Genomic DNA, 20372 nt, shown 5'->3' with positions numbered 1-20372 from the left:
TTTGGAATTCCCTCCATAGTGAGGTGCAGAATGCTGCTATCGGGAGAGCGGCTCACTGACAATTACCCAGGGTTAACAACAGAATGCTTATTTGAGAAGCAATGAAAACAAATTCACAGCAAACTGAAGTTGGAGATGAATGGGGTCAGAACTAGTAATCTCCTAAACCAGCCAGTTAATCTACCCGTCCTCCTCCTGCTCCTTCTCCTTCTTCTTCTTTTTGGCAAAATGTCTTCCGCCACCACAACTATCATTCCAAGCTCCCTTCAACTCCTCTTTCCCTCACATACATATACACACAACATAACATACAATTATTTTAATCATGAGAAAAGTTATGTTAGTGGAGCAGTTTAAAATATGTGTACAAAATAATTTGCAATATTGTTTCCAATCAGCAATACGCTGTTACTTTTATTGACAGGTCAAATTGGTAGATTTCCACAGAAATGACTGGGGGAAATGGCTTTTTTTCAGCTTGAATTCACCATAACTCAGTTCCTTCACATTTCAGGTGGGCTCCATTGCCATTATAAGAGAACAAGAGAGGTGTTCATGGTGAGTTCTGGCACCTCTTTTTCTAGAAAAATAGCACCGCTGAGGAGTGTTTAGCTTCTTTATAGTAGCCTAGAGTGTTTGCCAGCATTGTATTCTAAATACACTTATGTGCATAATAAGTCCTTTTTAATTTCAGTGGAATTTCAGTCCAAAGCATGTGTTCCTAGGTTTGCAGCCTGTGGTGTGAACTGACAATGTAAGCAGCATAGCAAAGAAAAGTGAGATCCATAGATGTTTGTGGATATATTATCCTCTCTCATTTATTATTTTGCAGTATTATTCTGAGTATTTTCCTTTGAAACGTAGCCAAATTCATTGAAATTTAAAATGTTGGGGAAACTGGTGCCATAAAGAAGTTTATTCTCTCTTTTTTGTTGGACTTAAACCTGTATTTGAATCTGTAAGTCTCAGTTGGTGACTTTGGGTCAGCGTCTTTCTTGGAGAAATCTATCACGTAGGATTATTTATGAGGCTAACATAGGATTATCTCCCATATACACTGCCCTGAGCAATTGGAGGAAGGGTGAGACATAAATATGTTAATGATATAGTATCCTTGGGATGGCAGTACTACAGCTTGGAAGATAAGGGAGTCCATGTTGTTCTGCCTTGCTAGCCTTTCTGTCATGCTGTGTTAACATAGCTACATGGGAGCCACTTCTCTCTAATCAGACCACATGGATCCTACAGAACTGGCACTTCGTCTCTGGCAGGATGCTGATTCTGATTGGCACCCATATGATGTGCCCCTTCCCACGTGGTTGGGTTACTTAATTATTATTTTTAAAGGTTCTGGCTTTAAGTCATTACAACAAATTAATTCATATTGATAAAGCCATGTAAGATAGATTTGGTACTATATATAATCTTACGGAAATACACATGCAAAAATAATTTCCAGAAGAGCAACCATTTTGGTCTTTTGCAAGAAAACAGCAAAGAGTCTTGTGACACCTTAAAGTTGATTTCTTTTATGGCATGGTATTTCACGGACTACAGCCAACAATTCTAGTAGAGCCTAAATGAGTGCAAAATGATTCTTCAACCACAGCACTAAAGGCACAATTAGCACTGCTAAGTGACAGTACAATTAGAGATTAGATGCATGCAAAATGAGCACAGTGACCCTTAACAACAGTGGTGACTGGCAATAATAGAATTATCTTTGCATCCACTATTAAATTAACTCCTGTAGTAGAACAAGAAACCATTATGTCTGTTGAGCCCCAAATGAAGGGAGTTAAACTTTTTCATAATTTGCAATTCAGCAGATTTATGCTGGAGTTTCCTTGTGAAGTTTATTTGTTCTTCTCATACTGCTGAATTTTTCCTTTTCTGGTGCCAGATTTGTATACATTTATTCACTTGTGTAGAGATGGGCCTGCTTGACCTATGTATATGCAAAAGGGCATTGCTGGAAGGTGATAGCATATATCACACTGTAAGATGAGCTGTGAGTGAGCCCATGACGTTGTGACTGACATTATTAGGTTCTGTAATAGTGCTGCCACAGTAGATAGGGGGGCAGCGTTGGCATCAGCTGGTTGCTTTGTTTGTGTCTCTGTTATATGTCCTATTGTACCTAGTGACTAGCTGTTTTAAGTTGTGGTGGATGGGGATACTGCCTGTAAGCAAGACATCAGAAAGGACAATATTCAGAAACCAGTAGGGGTACATTTCAACTTCTGAGGGCATACACTCTGTTGACCTTAAAACTGTCCCTCTTGAACAAAGGAGCTTTAGAGGAGATGCCACTGTGAAACTTCTGAATTACAACTTACAAAGAAGTTCAGTTCTATCCCCTGTGATCTGAATTCAGATAACAGTTTTTTTTAATCCTACCAGAGGAGTTAATTTACCAATTGCACAAATGCTCACTGTATTTATTTTTCATATACATTTAAGCAATTGTGAAATTATAACAGGCTACATTATTTTATATTTCACTTCCCTCTGTTTAAATGTCTTTCTTTTCATTTTACTTTATGCGCATAGGTGTATATATACCTGCCAACTTACGATAGCACTTCATGAGTCTGATGAAGTGGACTGCAGTCCACAAAAACGTATGCTGCAGTAAGCTTGTTAGTCTAAGGTGCCACAAGGTTCTGCTTTCAAAACAGAAAAATATATCAGAAGTACATAGACTGGAGCAGATATTTAAAACTGACTGCAGCACAGTTAAGCACATGGGAATCCATATTAAGCTTTGGTCAAAGGCAGTGAAACCCACCACTCATGGAAATATCTTTTTCATTGCTATTTACAAGCAGGAGGTCAATTTTCTGTGATATTGATCAAGACTTTGGGGCTTTCAACAACTCTGACAGAGGATAAGTGTTACTCCTAGCTGTGCAGGACCCACCCCCAGAGGAGTGTTTCATGTGTGGCTAGGGGAAAGGGCCCCTTGGTCATTACAAATTGTGTCCTCTACTATGTGGCTGCCAAGATGTAGGATAGAAAAAACAAAACAGCTTACTAGGAACCATCAAATGGTGGTTAAGTCTGATGGAATTTATGCTTGGCTTTACTGATGATGGTGTAGTGATAGCCTGGACAGTATGGTGGCATAGTGTCATACATCTAGGGTGCTTTTGTGTGTAATTCTGACAGGCTTTCTAGATAACTCCCATGAGCTTTAGACAGTATGCCTGAAAGCCAGGGATGATGGGAGTTGTACTCAGCAACATCTGCAGGACCACATTGTTGGCATGGTCTTAAGTAAATTGCTAACTCCAGTTGGAGCTGTTATAGGGTCATGATGATCAGATCAATAAAGATTTTTGTTTTTTAATTTGAGATTTTATACTTTACATTTTTGGCCCCCACTTGAGTGATATTATGATGATCTGGTTTTCTATCAGAGGATTTCTTCAAGTCCTTGGCAAAACTCTTGTTTCCTTGGTGTGGTTTGCATATATTACTCTTGTCTTAATTTTTACAGTGTCCAATATCTGAATGAAACACTCTGGCTTCGTTCCCATCCAGGCAACATTATGCAGCCATTATAATTGCAGCTGGCTGCCTTTCTTGGCTCTGGAAACACTTTCAAGGGGAAAATGCTAAAAACAAAACACACAAAACTGGCAGTGGTTTGTGTGTGTGTTGTTATCAACAAGCATGCTGGTTGGGACACAGTTTCAAACCTATACAGTATAAATCTAAGTATATACTGGTATATAGAAGCCGTCTTGGGAAACTTTATCAATGTAATGGTTATAGAGCTGGATCAGCGTTGTTCTGCAAAATAGTGTGAGCTAATTACAGATAGTGAACCGTGAAGAATGAGTACTAATTTATTTTTCTCAACCAAAGGACGTGAGAATTTTAAAAAAGAAAGACCATTCTGTCTGACGATTCAGGAGGTTTCTAGAGGCTTCTAACTCGTAAAAAGAGGACAGTGTTCCTATTCCTCATGTGACATGTCAAGCTTGTGACTTCGTTTGGACACACTCTATTAAAGGGGCAGAGAAAACAGACCACCAAGTTTAAGCTAACTGCCTCACGTCTGTGTGTTTGTGGCTGGTCTTGTTTAAGGCACCAGGAGAGGTCAGATGTGGTGATGGGGACTTTTGATGAGGAGACAGCTACAGGACTCACTCAATTTATTCCATCTGTTGAACAAGTCTGTTCAGATAGCTTGCTCCCCTGCTCCCATTTCCTTATGTTTTGGGGTGAGAGAATGGGATTTCAAGCTGTAATGTGCCTGGTCATTATTATAATAATGCAAGCCTATATGGTGCAGCATCTGGAATATTAGCCTTGGACCCATAGGCGTAGCCAAGATTTATGTTTGGGGGGGGGGGCAGAACCTCAGTTAGTTAAGTATTTTTATTTATTTACTTGATTTAGGGGGCACAGGGCCCCCCTGGTTCCCCTTGGCTGCACCCATGCTTGGACCTTGCCTCAGATCCCTCCTGTGCTACTAGCCTTCCTAAGTTTTACTGGGAAGTTCTTAATTTGCTATAGGCAAATTACACTCTCTCAGTTTAAGCTACCTAACATGGCTGTTGAGAAGCTAAAGAGATCCACTCTGAGCTCCTTGGAAAAAGGACACAATATAAAGCACGGGTGTCAAACACAAGGCCCGCGGGCCAAATCCGGCCCGCCAGACCTTGTCATGTGGCCCGTGTAGCCGGCGGCGGCCGCCAGCCTTCACCTTTTATTCTCGCTTTTTTTTTTTTGACACAAGAAAGCCACCTCTTCAGCGCATGCGCAGCAGCCTACAAGCCAGAGAACGTCTACCCTCTAGCAGCGCCGGCCGTTCTACACAGGAAATCTCCACTTTAAAGAGTGGACACATAGTCCTACAGATACAACCGGCCCTTTGAGGGTGACCAAACTGCTGATGCGGCCCCTGATGAATTTGAGTTTGACACCCCTGATATAAAGTAATAAGCTGAGATATCTTGTATCGTTGCAGAAAAAGTAAAACTGAGTGGGGAAGGATACACATCTGTTTTTAATTCACCTCTCTTATCCATTAATAGTTCTTTTTGATACTCTTTAATCCAATCAATACTACTAAACCTTTCTGTTAAGAGTTCACAGATTTTGTATTTGCACTGTTTACAAGTTAACTACGGTACTTTACCACATGCTCTTGGGATTCTTAATGAGTTAAACAACAGTGCATACAGGGGATGTCTGTTGTTTTAGATCCATCCCTGTGAAATACTTTTTTTTTTTTTTTTACTGGTTCCTGGTCTGTGTGAGGATTAAAAAAATATTAGTGATTGCATGCATAGTCAAATAATGGTGTAGTTTCATACCACTGTTGACACTATGATGGTTACAACTCTGTGCATATGAACCTTTTGGAAAGTGATTTTAATAAAAATGCCTCAAACAGTACAGTAAATCATGTGGCTCATACCACATGCTTATTGATGCCTTACAGTTAGTTTATACAATATTTCTTGTGAATGATTTTTCTTTTAGAACTAGATTTTTTGTGGTTAATCTTAAGATCCTGTTGTTTGTACTATGTTGCTTAAAAGCCAGGCTTGCTCTGCTGTAGGTTTTGGGATTGTTTGTATAGTGCCATCAATATATCTGAAACGTGACATAGCAAAATAAGTGAAACAAAACAGGTCTCTGTTGTGAGGAGCTTGCAATCCAGATTTTAACAGTGGGGAATAGAACAAGGTGTGTGTTGGGAGAGGGGGATGACTTCAAGGAAGTTGTAAGGTATGTGTTTGCATGTGCCTAGATTTTGTTTCAGCTTGGAATGATAACTAAATAGTTAAGTTAATGGACTGAATTTAGTTGGTTGACGTATTCCTAGTTCTCTAGTTCACAGCAAGTTCTTGCCACATTTATCTTAGGTCTGCTTATCTTCACCTCTTGCAAGTTTCAGGTTTCTGTTGAATAAATTGCCACTCATGACGAAATAAGACACTTCTCCTTGTCTTAGCTAATCTTAGTGGGGAGTTCCCTATTGTACTCCCTTCTGCCTCTTCCACCCCACCCCCCTTCTTGCCCCCAAATCCCATGTGACTCCTTTGTTGTTTGCTAAAATTCACAGAAAGTTCTCCAGATTGGCACCCCTGGCCAACCCCATCTCAGCATACCTATTGAAATCTGCTTAGTGGGAGGCCAAAGACATGCAAATAGAGAGATTCCCCATGGGGCTAGATGTCAGAGGATAAATTGGATTGCTTCTAAGGACAAAAGGATCCTCCAGGAAAAGCTAGCCTGCCCTAGTTGTGAGCACAGAACAGTGTGAGGAATGATTTACTATGTACCCACAGATGTTTTTGGTGTGTGAGGATTCTGTTTATCAGCAAGTACTGTAGTATCATAAGCATCACTGTAAGGTTGTGTCTTGTGTAGGGATGATGAAACTATGCATTCTGTCCATATTGTTAATATGCTGCATTCAGACTTTTGCTGCATTCAGACAAGTTAGTTTTCCCTTGTAAATTGCCCTCCTTAAACTCAATATTTGTTCCTCTTGTTAACTAGGTTTTTTGTCTCTGTTTGGAGTGGGGGGAGGCACGTAATCAATAGTATATTTGCATTGTACATGCACAGATAGATATGTTCTAAAATCCTGTGTGAATCAAAGGTGAATGGATGGTAGATTTTCCCTACAAAAAGCTGTTTTCTCGGCCATCCAAATCAAAGTGATCCAATATGTGCATATTTTTAGCTGGCCTTTCGTTTTTAGATTTTGCTTTGCAAATATGTAGGTAGTTGATTAGCAGTAATAGACTGAATCAACTGTATATGAGTAGCAGGCTTCTATTAAGCTAAAGCTCTGAAACAAAGGAAATCTAGAGTGCCTTTTTCCTTTTGACATTTCTTCATCAATGGCTGTGCTATAATTGTGCCATCTACAGTAATTAGTTTTTTGTCCATCATTAAAAATATATTCTCTGCAGTAGTTCTTCCACTAGAGGAATGATTCATGTTCTAAAGCTGCACAGCCTATTTCTTGTTTATATATGTTTCACAGGGATACTTTCTCTTTAGGGCTATAACACTGCATTGCCTGTTTCTGATGAAGATCTAAGTTATAAGTAAATTCCTGAAGAACAGTTGAAGTTCCTATTGACTGCAATGGGGATGTTCCAGCCTCTGATCGTTGAGTTGCGGGAATATTTAAATATGAATCGGTGAGTATTGTATTCTGTTTGAAACTTGTTTTTATGTCTGGCCTGTATTTTTTCTCTTTCGCATGCATGCACGCATGCTGTAATTCAGCAAATTGAGCAAACAAGAGTGCTTGTTGTATCAGCACCTGCAGAGGAAAGAAGCCCATATGCTTATGACCTGGAGTTAATACAGTGGTACCTCTAGATACAAACGGGATCCGTTCCGGAGCCCCGTTCGCATCCTGAAGTAAACATAACACACGACTGCGCGTGTGCGCGGGTTGCGTTTTGCCGCTTCCGTGTGACATCATTTTGAGCGTCTGTGCATGCGCGAGTGGCGAAACCCAGAAGTAACGCGCTCCGTTACTTCCGGGTCGCTGCGGAGCACAACCCGAAAATACTTAACCTGAAGCTACTTCAACCCGAGGTATTACTGTATACCCTCTGTGTATGTGGGGCTCCTTTTATTGTGGCCGTTTTCTTGTATTCCTGCTATTACTGAAGAGTATTAAAGGAATAATTATGTCCTGCTGATAATGAATCCCATGGTTTTAGACAAGTCTGCAAAGTGAATTGCATAAGGTACCACTTCCTATTGCAAGCACACGTGCTGAACCCCTTTTCCTTGGCCTTTGCCCCACCCCCCAGCCGGCCGTCCATTGTCCTCCCAGGCCAGGGGCGGGACGATAGCCACCCTGACCCAGGTAGGAGGCACCAGACCAGGTAAGCCCACTCAGTGTCACAAACCCTGCCCACCTGTTGGGAAGGGAGGGCGGAAATTGTTTCGTAGGAGGATTTTGCTTAACACCCTTGATTAATAGGATAAAAAAATTAAAATCTGCCACAAGTATCTAAGTAAACTTTTTGCTATTGCCATTTTAAAGGAAGAAACTGAGATTATCAGCACTTTTCCATTAATTCTGCAGGTGCAAGCATAGCTTAATGACAGTATAACTTTGTTTTATGTAAGAACTCAGTAGCTTCCATTTATACTGAAAGTTACAAAGCCATCTTTCTGTTTACAAATAGCCCTGACAAAGATGCTAGACTTTTAAAAGAAATGTTACAAATTAATGCAATACAACACAAGCTTTATCATTTATAAATTCTGCCATAAGTGTACATTGTGCATTTATTCTGTGTGTCCTAAAAATGTTGGCAAGACCGTTTTTTTTTTCATTTATTTTATTTATTAGTGCTATGTTTGTCAATGTGAATAGGTATACCAACTTCCCCCCATAAAAGTGTGTATGTTCCATTATGTTTATTTTGAATTTTTTTGTGTCGCCAAGTATTCTTGGAGCAATTTACAGAATAGAAATAAAACGGATGTAATGGAAACATTAACAAACTGAAGTAGAAGTCAGGAGCTAAAAACTGGCAGCAATAAAGTCATCACTGTTTCACAGTTAGAAACCTGGGACAACTAAAAGATCTCTACCTGGTGCTGAAAAGATAACAAAGTAGGCACAAGGTGAGGATTTCATTAATTGGGCAGCAGAACGAGAAAACCTGCAGCTACAGCTGCCTCATTTGTGATGGTTTCATGTAGATCCGCAGTGGGGAACCTCTTCTAATTCAGTCACGGGGCCATATTCCTCAAACCACACCCACTTGTGACATCAGGTGTTGGAAAGGAGAAAACATGGCTGTAAAGGAATAATTGAGAGCTTTAACATTTGCTTTCAAATTTTCCTTGGCCAGCAGAGCCCACCCCGTCCCACATCAGCTGCATCCTGCAGTTCACAATCAGAGCTCCCAAGCATAGTTGATCTCTGCCGAAATGGAGCATTGCAGGCGTGCTGACCAGCTGATTGGCACTGACTGCAACACCCACGGGGACCTGCTTCAGGGATCTTACTTTGCAATCTGCTCAAGTTCAAGTAAGTCTGCAAAGGAACTTTTTTTCTGCAAAGGAGGGGAGCAATGTACCTGGCATCATGGTTCCCGCCCACCTATCAAACTGGTCTGCAAGGGTGAGGGATTTCAGGATCCAGTCCTCTGGCCATATCTGTTTCTCCACTCCCAATGAGGAAGTTAAGAAGCATGGAGGCTAGGACGGAACCTTGCGGGACTCCAACAAAACAAAACATATTATTTATTATTTGTTTATTTGCATTTATATCCCACCTTTTTCTCTGAGGAGCTCAAGGTTACATACAGGGCTCTCCCCCTCCTCATTTAATTCCCATAACAACCCACTGAGGTAGGTTAGGCTAAGAGGCAGGAACTGTCCCAGTTTCACCCAGTGAGCTTCATATCCAAGTGGGAATTTGAGGCCTGGTCATCATCCGACACCGCAGTGTCATTGGACTGAGCAGAAACCTCTCAGCACCACATTCTTGAATCAGCTAACCAGCTTGCAGCACAACCACTGCAACATGGTACCTGCAAGCACTAATCTAGAGAGTCCATCCAAGGTCATATTTTGGTTGGTAAGCATGCTTTAAACTTCATTTCCGTGGTTCAGACATCACAGAAAACTGGCTTATGAAGAGAGGGAAGGGGAAGTGTTCATGCACAAGGCTCATTCCCAGTTTGATATAACAGGGGCATATTGGACTGGAACCATGATGTGTGAATCTGGCTTTGATGTTATTTATAATACTTAGCCCCAAGTCAGATATGTTTCCCCTAGTTTTTTGTTTGTTTGTTTGTTTTCAATACAGTGGTGCCCCACAAGACGAATGCCTCGCAAGACGGAAAACTCACTAGACGAAAGAGTTTTCTGTTTTGGAGGTGCTTCGCAAAACGAATCTCCTATGGGCTTGCTTCGCAAGACGAAAATGTCTTGCGAGTTCCTGCGGGGGTTTCCCCCCCTTTTTCTAAGCCGCTAAGCCGCTTATCAGCTGATCCGATCAGCAGATAAGCTGCTAAAAGCCGCTAATAGCACTAATCCGCTAATCCGTCAATGGGCTTACTTCGCAAGACGAAAAAACCGCTAGACGAAGAGAATCACAGAACGGATTCTTTTCGTCTTGCGAGGCACCACTGTATAAGGTAAAGGTAAAGGTACCCCTGCCCGTACGGGCCAGTCTTGACAGACTCTAGGGTTGTGCGCTCATCTCACTCTAGAGGCCGGGAGCCAGCGCTGTCCGGAGACACTTCCGGGTCACGTGGCCAGCGTGACAAACTGCATCTGGCGAGCCAGCGCAGCACACGGAACGCCGTTTACCTTCCCGCTAGTAAGCGGTCCCTATTTATCTACTTGCACCCAGGGGTGCTTTCGAACTGCTAGGTTGGCAGGCGCTGGGACCGAGCGACGGGAGCGCACCCTGCCGCGGGGATTCAAACCGCCGACCTTTCGATCGGCAAGTCCTAGGCGCTGAGGCTTTTACCCACAGCGCCACCCGCGTCCCTTTTTTTAAATATAAAGGTTGCATTTAATTCGGTAATAGATGGAATGCTATGTTTTGGTTTTAAGAGCATTAAAGTGCAGGTTTAAATATATTTGTTGGTATTATAGTTAGTTTTTTAAAAGGTTTTTTATTTTTTAAAAGAAAAGCTATATATGAAACATTTGAAAAATCAGTTTTAAAATTCTATTTTTAATTAACTCTTGATTTTTATTGACTCTGCTTCAAAGAGAATTCCTGGGCCAGTGTTGTTGTATAAGGATGGGTAGGATGCCTCTGCAAATTGTCTGTGGCTCACAAGAGGTCTGGTTATACTTGTAAGCCTGTTCATTCTAGAGAATTTCAAGGCTAAGTGAGCTTACTATGTAATGTTAATTACAGTTTCTGGAAGAAGTGTTCTATTCTGTTTTCTACCTATCACGAATGATAGTGGTTCCCTACTGGTTGATATAGATTCCTGAGAAATTTCAAAACAATGGGAAACAAAAATAATTTTTAAATATTAGTTCAGAATTAAGTTGAAATAAATATGTAGATGTGGACATATTGGCCATGTTTGCGTGTAACACTAAGCCAGGCCACGGTTAAGCACGAACATGCTGCCTCCCAGGGAGGTGACAGCTGCTTTGTTGCTCCGCCAGGCCAAGGTTTTTCTTACCTGGGATCATGGTTAAACACTCTGTTTTTTAGCCACAATCTGTAGCAAATGTTTGGTCTTTGCTACAGCTTATTATTGCTGAAGCTCTATATAATTCATAACTTAGTTTGTTCTTGAAGAGCTAAGCCTTGAAAAATAGCATGATAAAAAGTCTAATAAAACAGCATAATATGATTTAGTAATATTATTTCTAGCGAATAAATCTTTTCTGTGCAGTAATGTGCCTTTCCTGGCATAGAATTCACGTTGCGTACAAATGAGGCATTGACCTTATTTCTATGTAGTGCTAAACTATGGTTTAGCAATATGTGAACGAGTCTTGGGCCTGTGAGCTGCCCGGTACATGACTGCTGCCAGGAAGAAATTTGGAAGTGCAGCCACACTGGATGAAGAGAGGAGAAAAGAGAGAAGAACACAAGCACAAGACTTTACTGTGACTTACCCTTGTAATGCTAAACCATACTTAAGCTTTATGTGTGAGTCAAGCCATTGTGTGTTTAGAGATTGTTCAGTCCAATTTTAATTTTGTTTATACAACATATGGCCAAGGAGTAAACTCTACACAAATCTGGAGTTGAGTCCCTAAGATGGTTGGATGGCGCCTTGTACGTCTCCTTCCAGCAACTCCTGCAGCCAAGCTGGTGCCAAATGTATGGCTCTTCTTTCCTTTAGACCACATCAGCAAGGACAAGGGGTGGTGGTCTTGTTGTCTGGGCAGCCCAGGACCTCCATACACACTGCCCAGGCTATTGGGGTGGTTTTAAAAAATAACATATGACTGTATTTTTTAATGGGTGCAGTTACTTAAGTTCTTTTCTGTCTCCTTTGCAAGGTTAAAGCAGTGGAGCTTTATGTGAGACATGGATAGATGCAAACATGTTGGGCGGCTACGACTTGCCCAGGACCATTCTATTCTGAACCCCCAGAAGTGGCACTGCATGGACTGCAACACCACGGAATCTGTTTGGGCCTGCCTGAAATGCTCCCATGTGGCTTGTGGAAGATATATTGAGGACCATGCACTTAAGCATTTCGAAGAGACCAGGCATCCTTTGGCCATGGAAGTTAACGACCTGTACGTGTTTTGTTACCTTTGCGAAGACTATGTGTTGAACGATAATCCCGAGGGTGACCTGAAATTGCTTAGAAGTTCTCTATCTGCAATTAAAAGCCAGAAGCATGATCCGTCTGCTAAAAGTGGTAGGACGCTACGGTCAATGGCTTTGGGGGAGGATGTTTGCAGTCATCAGAGGGCCCCTCAGGGAAAGCCTCAGATGCTTACAGCTCTCTGGTACAGACGGCAGTCATTGCTAGCAAAAGCACTACGGACCTGGTTTGATAAGAGTTCTAGAGGCCAGCGCAAACTAGAACAAAAGAAACAATTGGAAGAGCTGGAGAGGAAGAAGGAGGTGGCCAGGCAGAGGCGTCAAGAAATGAAGCGGAGATTGCTGGAGGAATTGGCAAACACACCTCCAAGAAAAAGTGCCCGGCTTTTGTCGCACATCCGCAGAGAGAATCTCATTCCTCGGAAATTCAGAGATATGGAAGCAAGTTCCCCTACCTCAAGACGAGTGCAGAATAGCAAATTCAAACAATTCTATTCCATCCGGCGTAAGCCTCAAATGACTCCTGGTGTGACTGGACTAAAGAATCTAGGAAACACATGCTATATGAACTCAATCCTTCAAGTTTTAAGTCACCTCCAAAAGTTTAGAGAATGTTTCTTGACGCTGGATCTTTGTGAAACTGAAGAACTCTTAGCTAAGACCGTGAATGGAAAGTCTAGAATGTCTGGAAAGCTGGTCAATGGGCCTGCTCCAACCGATTCAGGGAGGAATGATCAACTGGGTTCATATGGCAGGCAGAGCCTGCCAGCTGGCTTAAATGGCGGGTCCTCAATAAGCAAAAGTTTAGAACTTACGCAGCCCAAGGAGCCAAGTTCAAAGCACATCTCTCTCTGTCACGAACTGCACACGCTCTTCAGAGTCATGTGGTCTGGGAAGTGGGCCTCGGTCTCTCCTTTTGCCATGCTGCACTCTGTGTGGAGTTTGATTCCAGCGTTTCGAGGTTATGACCAGCAAGATGCTCAGGAATTTCTTTGTGAATTGTTGGACAAAGTGCAGCAGGAGTTGGAATCTGAAGGAACAAAACGCAGGATCCTCATCCCTTTTTCACAGAGGAAGCTCACCAAGCAGGTCCTGAAGGTGGTGAACACCATCTTTCATGGGCAGCTGCTCAGTCAGGTATGCATGTTAGCCAAATTTATATTTATCAAAGCTAGAGACACTTTTTGGTGACAGTATTTATGAATAACCAAATATTAATGCTTGTATCTGGCAAAAGGAGAATTTTTAGTATACCTTAAGTGAAATTTGTCATTTTCCGCATATTTTTCTAATGGAACAAAATTATATTAGTAGTAGTAGTAGTAGTAGTAGTAATAGTAGTAGTATTTTATTGCAATTGTGGGGGATTGTGAGGTTTAGCAGAAGATTCAGGTGTGGAGATTAATTTCCCTTTTCATCAACTCATGCTGCTAGCAGAACAATGTTAGAGTTTGCTATAGTTTATACTTACTATTCCAAATATGGCTGGGGATAGATAGGCTTTGTTTATATAATGGGTGTGGGGTTTTGTTGTTGTTTTTTTGCAAAGCATGACTGTGGCACTATTTTTTCTGTCCTCCTAGTTAGGTGTTTTTGGCTGCTTCCACTTAGCTTTTGCAAACTGCATTGTTAACCCATCAGAATATTTTGGGAGAATGAGGCAGTTTTCTCCTCCACTCCCGTTTTTGTTTTCATTTTTGCAAAATATCATAATATTATGTTCCTCATTCAGAAGCTCCCAGCTATATAATACTCTAAGTCAGGCATCCCCAACCTTCGGCCCTCCAGATGTTTTGGACTACAATTCCCATCATCCCTGACCACTGGTCCTGTTAGTTAGGGATCATGGGAGTTGTAGGCCAAAACATCTGAAGGGACACAGGTTGGGAATGCTTGCTCTAAGTAGAGATTATAGGTAGTTCTCGTGTAACACCATGCTGTGGTGGCTTGACATTACACGAGTGAATCTTGGACATTCAAGATTCCTTTCCTCACAAGCTCTGACCCCACCCCACTTTCTGGTTCATCTCATTACATCCAGATTAGCAAACTTTGCTTTCATTACAACTGGAAGTCAGGGAGGAAATCAGTGCATATAATGCCATTGGCTTTAGGTATAAATTGGAGCTATGTTGCAGTATGCATCTTTTCACAGGTTTGGTCTAGCAAACTGGGTAAAATACATCATTTCTTCTTGGTGAAGCAATTAACAAAAACAAACCTATTACCCACTAAACAGCAATATTGGTATCATATAACATAAAATCCTCTTGAACATACTAATAAACTGAAGAACTATATTCTGCAACTCATTATAGCGATGAAGAAAATTAAATAGATATGGGCATTTATCAGTAAATCAAGTTAGAGGAATTACTTAATGGAGTTGAATTTTTTTAATATATAAATTTTGAATGAAAAGTTTTAATTTGAGCAAATAATTCAGGCCTATTAAGAACTTCATTTTAACAGAACTGAAGTCATAGTAGCCATAGATTTCAGTAGGACTGAATTCATTCTTACACTAGAGAGTTGTACAAAGACGGTATGATCAAACAATAGGAATTATTCTGAAGATGCCTCTCTGTCTGTATCTGGGAATTTCCAAGCACAACCTCTCTCTTACAGATTGTTAAAGACTTACTTAGAGCTCAGAATAAGCCATATTTTCTTGGCTGCTAAGCCTCACTCACTGGCCTCACAGTGTCTTATGAGACGGTATCTGTATAAATGTATGTCTTAATAAATAAACCTTTTCTTGCTAGGTCACCTGTATAACATGTAACTATAAATCTAATACTGTGGAACCTTTCTGGGATCTTTCCCTGGAATTTCCTGAACGGTATCACTCCATCAACAAAGGGATTGTGCCTGTTAATCAGACGGAGTGCATGCTGACTGAAATGTTGGCCAAATTCACAGAAACAGAAGCTTTGGAAGGAAGGATTTATGCATGTGACCAGTGCAACAGTAAGTGAAAGACTGTTGTGTTACTTACAGATTTAATTTTCCATTGTGCCTGGTGACACTATAACAGGTGCTTCCAGCAGTTCCGAAAACTGTAAAAAGTTGTTAATAATAAATAATGCTTTATAGTGCCATCAGCGATATTGATGTTGAACATCACAGAAGGTAAAAGGGTTTTACTCCACTTAGAACTATACTGAAATGTTACTGAAAGTAATGGGAAGAAGTCCATTATTATTATTATTATTATTATTATTATTATTATTATTATTATTTGCCAGATTGCTAAAACAAAGAAGTTCTCCTAACCGAATAGGGTAGAGACACGGGAGTAGGAAGAACCTGCTCTTTTTAGGGTCTTTTATGTTCTGAAAAACAGAAAGGAAAACTCATTGAGGAAAAGTAGTAATGTCTCCAGAAGAATAACAACTACAGTGATTCCATCATCATCCAATGCTAATGTTATGCATGTTTATGGTGATAATGCAGGCAGGCGGGAACTGTGTTGTTTGCTTTTTAAAAGAAACTGATAACAGTAAAACAAGGTTCAACACTTGAAATTAATTATAGAAATTGGGTAAGTTTGCATACCTAATTGATCTGCTGAACTTACAGAGCCATTCCATTCTTTCTGTATTGGAGAGAACTGTTCCCTCCCCCCCTTCTTGGTGACAGCTTCTGGCACAGGTGACAGGATTCTGTCTGGTTTAAGGAAGTTTCAATTGCAGATTAAAAGTTGCTTGGCTTGGTTTTGGCAGAAATTGGGTTGGTTTTTTGTTTCGTTTCAGGATGCTATTAAAAACGGGAATAGAATTTGAGAGCCTTAGGTAAAGAGTTCTTCACTACAGGAAATGCCATACTTCACTGTTGTAGCCTTCCTCAAGCATTTAGCTACACACATTTTCATGTGTTCTTTTCTGTGTATTCATGAAGACACAGAATCGCCTGTTTTTAAACATTGACACTGAGGATTTCTTGCATTTGAGGCTTTGCTTTGAATCTGTCAGTATGATAGTACCTTGGAAACATGTTAATACACCCATGCTTGCATATTATCTTCAATTTTATTCGTAGATTGCTGTCCTAGGATTGGGATACATAACGATAATTTTTTGCCAAGCACACTTTGCCAAATTCAAAATATGTTAGCATTCCTCCTTTGTTTCCTTCTTGATAATTATTCAAACTTGCCATGTAGTCTCAAAAATAGTGTGTATTGAGGTTGCAGAGATAAAACCTTGGGATACTATTTGAGATAATTGATAAGGGAACTATGACTTTTAGAATAGGATATAAATCATAAATGATCAAGGAGAAACTATAGATGTCAACCATACTGTATAGCTGGAAATGGTTTTTATTCAGACTTCCTATATCAAAATAGGTTCAGGTGGGTATTTGTCATTTATTTTTAAATAGGTTTTCTAGGGATTGGTATCACAGTAGAGTGGGCAGCTGTGGAAAAGACTTCGATGACATATGTTTATTCTTGAGATATAAACAAAGAGTCTTCTGGCTTCTTAAAAGACTTAAGAGTAGGTTTAGAAGTAATACTTCCAGTCCTCCAAACCATTGTTTGTATGATTAGTCCTGCGTTTGCACATACTCCTCCTCTTACACACTCATCTGAATGAGTAATTTCCTGCTTTAATCAAACCATGGTTTGCTGTTTGCATCTGAAATGACAATGTGCAAAGTGTATTTACATAGTTGTGTTTTTAGAAGCTTTGAATTACTCTGAAATGTTAAAGCGTAGAAATTACTAACCATTAACCTACTAATCTTCTCAGGAATTGTTCTGGTGCTATGTGATGTGTGTGTATGTTTTCGTAGAGTTTACTTTAAAATACTAGTTTGAGAAAATGTCTTCATCATTCCTAACCTGGTGGCTCCATCAGTCTCTCTCCTCTGCAGAAGTTGTCATTAAGCAAGGGAATTTATCCAATAGAACTTCATGGGACTTGGATCTAAGTAAAAGTGCTTACCATTGTGCTGAAAATAATTTTCAAATAAGCAGAATGAAATCATAAACAGATGATTGAAAAATGACTTGCAAGAGGAAATAAAGCATGTTTCAAATTTCCAGCAAATTCATGTGGTTCAAACGTCACATACTGATAGAGTTGCTGAGCAGAAGTTCCCACAGCATTCACACTTTGCAGCTTTATTGTTAGTTTCCGGCTGTTGAAAGTGGAAAGGTAGAAGACTTGCTGTTGGTAATTTTCTCTTTCAAAGACAGAAAGCTGTAACTTGCCCTCTGCTTTGTCCTTTCTTAATTGTTATGTAGGCAAACGTCGGAAATCTTCTCCCAAACCTCTTATTCTAAGTGAAGCTAAAAAGCAGTTAATGATCTACAGACTACCTCAGGTCCTCCGGCTGCACCTTAAACGATTCAGGTGAATTGGAGGTGGGCGGGGGAATAAAGGATCGCCTTTGTATCTGAAGCAATGGTGTGGATATAATTTTTATATTATTATTGCACGTTTTATTAAATGGCACCCTTACATACCTTTTACTTTTGAAGAGAAATGCAAGAATGTTTCGTGTCCCTCTTTGATTCTCTGTCAGAACAGAGCACAGATGAAGCGCCCATTTGTAAAAAAGATCCGATACACACAGTAAGAGGCTCCTTGTTTGTTTTAGAACCGTTCTAGCACAATATTATCCACTGTATTGCAATGTGCATTTGTGCCTCTGAATTCACATCCCTACTTCTTTCCAAGCGCTATGCTTGAACTCCTGTTGATTGTTCTTCCGATATTGTAAATTGATTCAAGTTATTGCAAGCTGGAATTCTTTCAAGTACTGTAGTCATGAATCTGCAGGGCAGTGAAGAGATTTGTCTTTCGAAGTGGCATTAAAGGCTGCTGATATCCTCCAGGGAGGGTAGATGTGGGAGGAATTGACTCAGCCTTTTGACTACCATAGGAGCACCAGTGGAGTAAGTTTGAATAGACAGATCCGTGGAAAGAAGTGACAACACAACTGCTGCAGTTCATGGGTTTGCAGCCGCAATATGTTATAATGAAAGCATAATCAAACAGGCTTGTGTGTTGTAACTGTAAAGCTTCCTCTAACATATCTGATGCTGACATCTGTTAAACAGGTGAAATGAGTAAGCTTATCCTTTCCACCTAAAAATGAGAATTCTGAATCCAATATTAGCTTGTTTTAAATGTCATCACTATTCACTGTTAGTGGGTATCCCATAGCAGGTTGTGATTGTAGATAATTGTACAATTCTGCTTAATTTTATGTTAAAGAGGATCTCTATTTTGGCCACCTCTGGGGTTGAGATTTTTCACAAAGTGTGTTTTGTTCTTTGTATCCATTTTTTGCAGATATTTAAAACCTCAGAACAAGATTCTTTAATTAAACTGAGCAGTATAACATGTCTGCCTTTTAGGAGGAAAAACCCTTTTGTAATATTTATGCCTAAGAATGGGAGTTCTTTTATTGGGCCAACTTACATCCACTAAATACAGTGGTGCCCCGCAAGACGAATGCCTCGCAAGACGGAAAACCCTCTAGACGAAAGGGTTTTCCATTTTTCGATGCGCTTCGCAAGACGAATTTCCCTATGGGCTTGCTTTGCAAGAGGAAAACATTTGCGAGTGTTGCGATTTTTTTTCGCTCCCCCCCCTTTTCTAAGCCGCTAAGCTGCTAATAGCCTTTTAGCCGCTAAGACACTAAGCCTTTAATAGCTGCTAAGCCGCTAATAGCGCTAAGCCGCTAAGCCGCTAATAGGGTTGCTTCGCAAGACGAAAAAACCGCTAGACGAAGAGACTCGCGGAATGGATTAATTTTGTCTTGCGAGGCACCACTGTAGTATTGACTTACCCATCTTACATTTCTAAGAAAGCAAGAAGGCAGAAAATATTCTTCCCAACTTGGAGATGTATTTTTATTTCTAATTGGTAATGTAATTATTTTTGAGTTTACTAAAATGTAATTGCTAATGACCTAGGAAGCTACTTTGAATCACTACTAAGCCTGATGATAGTCCTTTACTAAATAATGGTTTATTGATCATCAGTTTCAGAAAAGAATAAAAGTATTTTGAAAATAAAAGCAGAACAGTTTTCAAAATGTATTGCATGGAATAATATTGTTGAAGAAATATGTTTTACAAAAGCATGTAGAAAGGCCTGTATTTCATATTGTAAAACAGACTATATTAAGTGCAGTAAATTAGGACCATTCAGTTGAATTTTTTCATTAAGTACACTATCCAGAATATCATAATTCTTTGAAATCTTGTTATAGCTTTGCTACAGCTGTCACCGCCCCTGCCTTTTTTTTAAAAAAAAGCCCTTTTGATTGCATGCCTTTGTATTGCAGGTGGTCTGGGCGTAATCACCGTGAGAAGATTGGGGTCCATGTCCTCTTTGACCAGGTATTAAACATGGAACCTTACTGCTGCAGGGACACTCTCTCTTCTCTTGACAAAGAGACCTTTGTCTATGACCTCTCGGCTGTGGTGATGCATCACGGGAAAGGGTTTGGCTCAGGACATTACACGGCATATTGCTACAACACAGAGGGAGGTGCGTGTGCCTTGTTATAGGGAGAACTTTTTTAACTGATTGCATCTTATAGAATTACCACTTCATAAAAATGTATTTGTTTCCTGCAATATTATAGCTGTTTCCACAGTACATCGCTAGTAGTATATCTGCTGGTAACACTAAGAATTAAACTGTTTTTCTTCTTGCTTGTAGTCTTTCAGAATAGATTATATTGCTTGCTCTTGCTCTAAAAAAGAAAAGTCATATTCTATTTTTCTTTTACTTAATATCCACATTGAATTAAACTATTTTGCTTGCTCAGTGAATTGCTATTTCTCTTTCTCCAAACTATAAGCAGACTTGTTCAGGTGATAAATTCACACTGAATGGAGAACATCCACACTTATTGTCTTGCATCTCCCTTCAAAATGTTAATACAGCATATTTCCCCAGCCATCTGGAGAAAAGCAGAATTACAATGATCTTTTCTTGAATGTTATCCAGGATAACACTATAAAATGGGGAAGGTTAGATAACATAGCAGTATATTTGGCTGAGACCCAGAAAGCCCCTTTTAGGAGCAGCCATATGTTTGGGATTGCTTGTTGGAATTGTTGACT

The 20372-nt window shown here is 40.2% G+C and overlaps 1 protein-coding gene across 6 annotated transcripts in view; it reads left to right on the top strand.

Annotated features, from left to right (window-relative positions):
- Nucleotides 1-20372, top strand: part of USP49 (ubiquitin specific peptidase 49) — a 60744-nt gene that overhangs the window by 31995 nt on the left and 8377 nt on the right. For 2 of the 6 annotated variants that reach the window (XM_082226925.1, XM_082226924.1), the window contains exons 2-6: nt 7036-7178; nt 12004-13414; nt 15043-15247; nt 17532-17640; nt 19586-19791. In XM_082226925.1, the coding sequence (XP_082083051.1) occupies nt 12032-13414; nt 15043-15247; nt 17532-17640; nt 19586-19791 (1903 nt within the window). In that variant the 5' untranslated portion in view covers nt 7036-7178; nt 12004-12031. Of the gene's footprint in view, nt 1-388; nt 559-7035; nt 7179-8861; nt 9041-12003; nt 13415-15042; nt 15248-17531; nt 17641-19585; nt 19792-20372 lie in introns of those variants that run through there. The other 4 variants (XM_082226927.1, XM_082226928.1, XM_082226926.1 and 1 more) reach the window with 4 other exon arrangements.

This window comes from Podarcis vaucheri (genome assembly GCF_965113315.1).
Source record: "Podarcis vaucheri genome assembly, chromosome: 6".
Classification (NCBI taxonomy): Eukaryota; Metazoa; Chordata; class Lepidosauria; order Squamata; family Lacertidae; genus Podarcis; species Podarcis vaucheri.
This window is presented reverse-complemented; position numbering and strand designations above follow the sequence as displayed.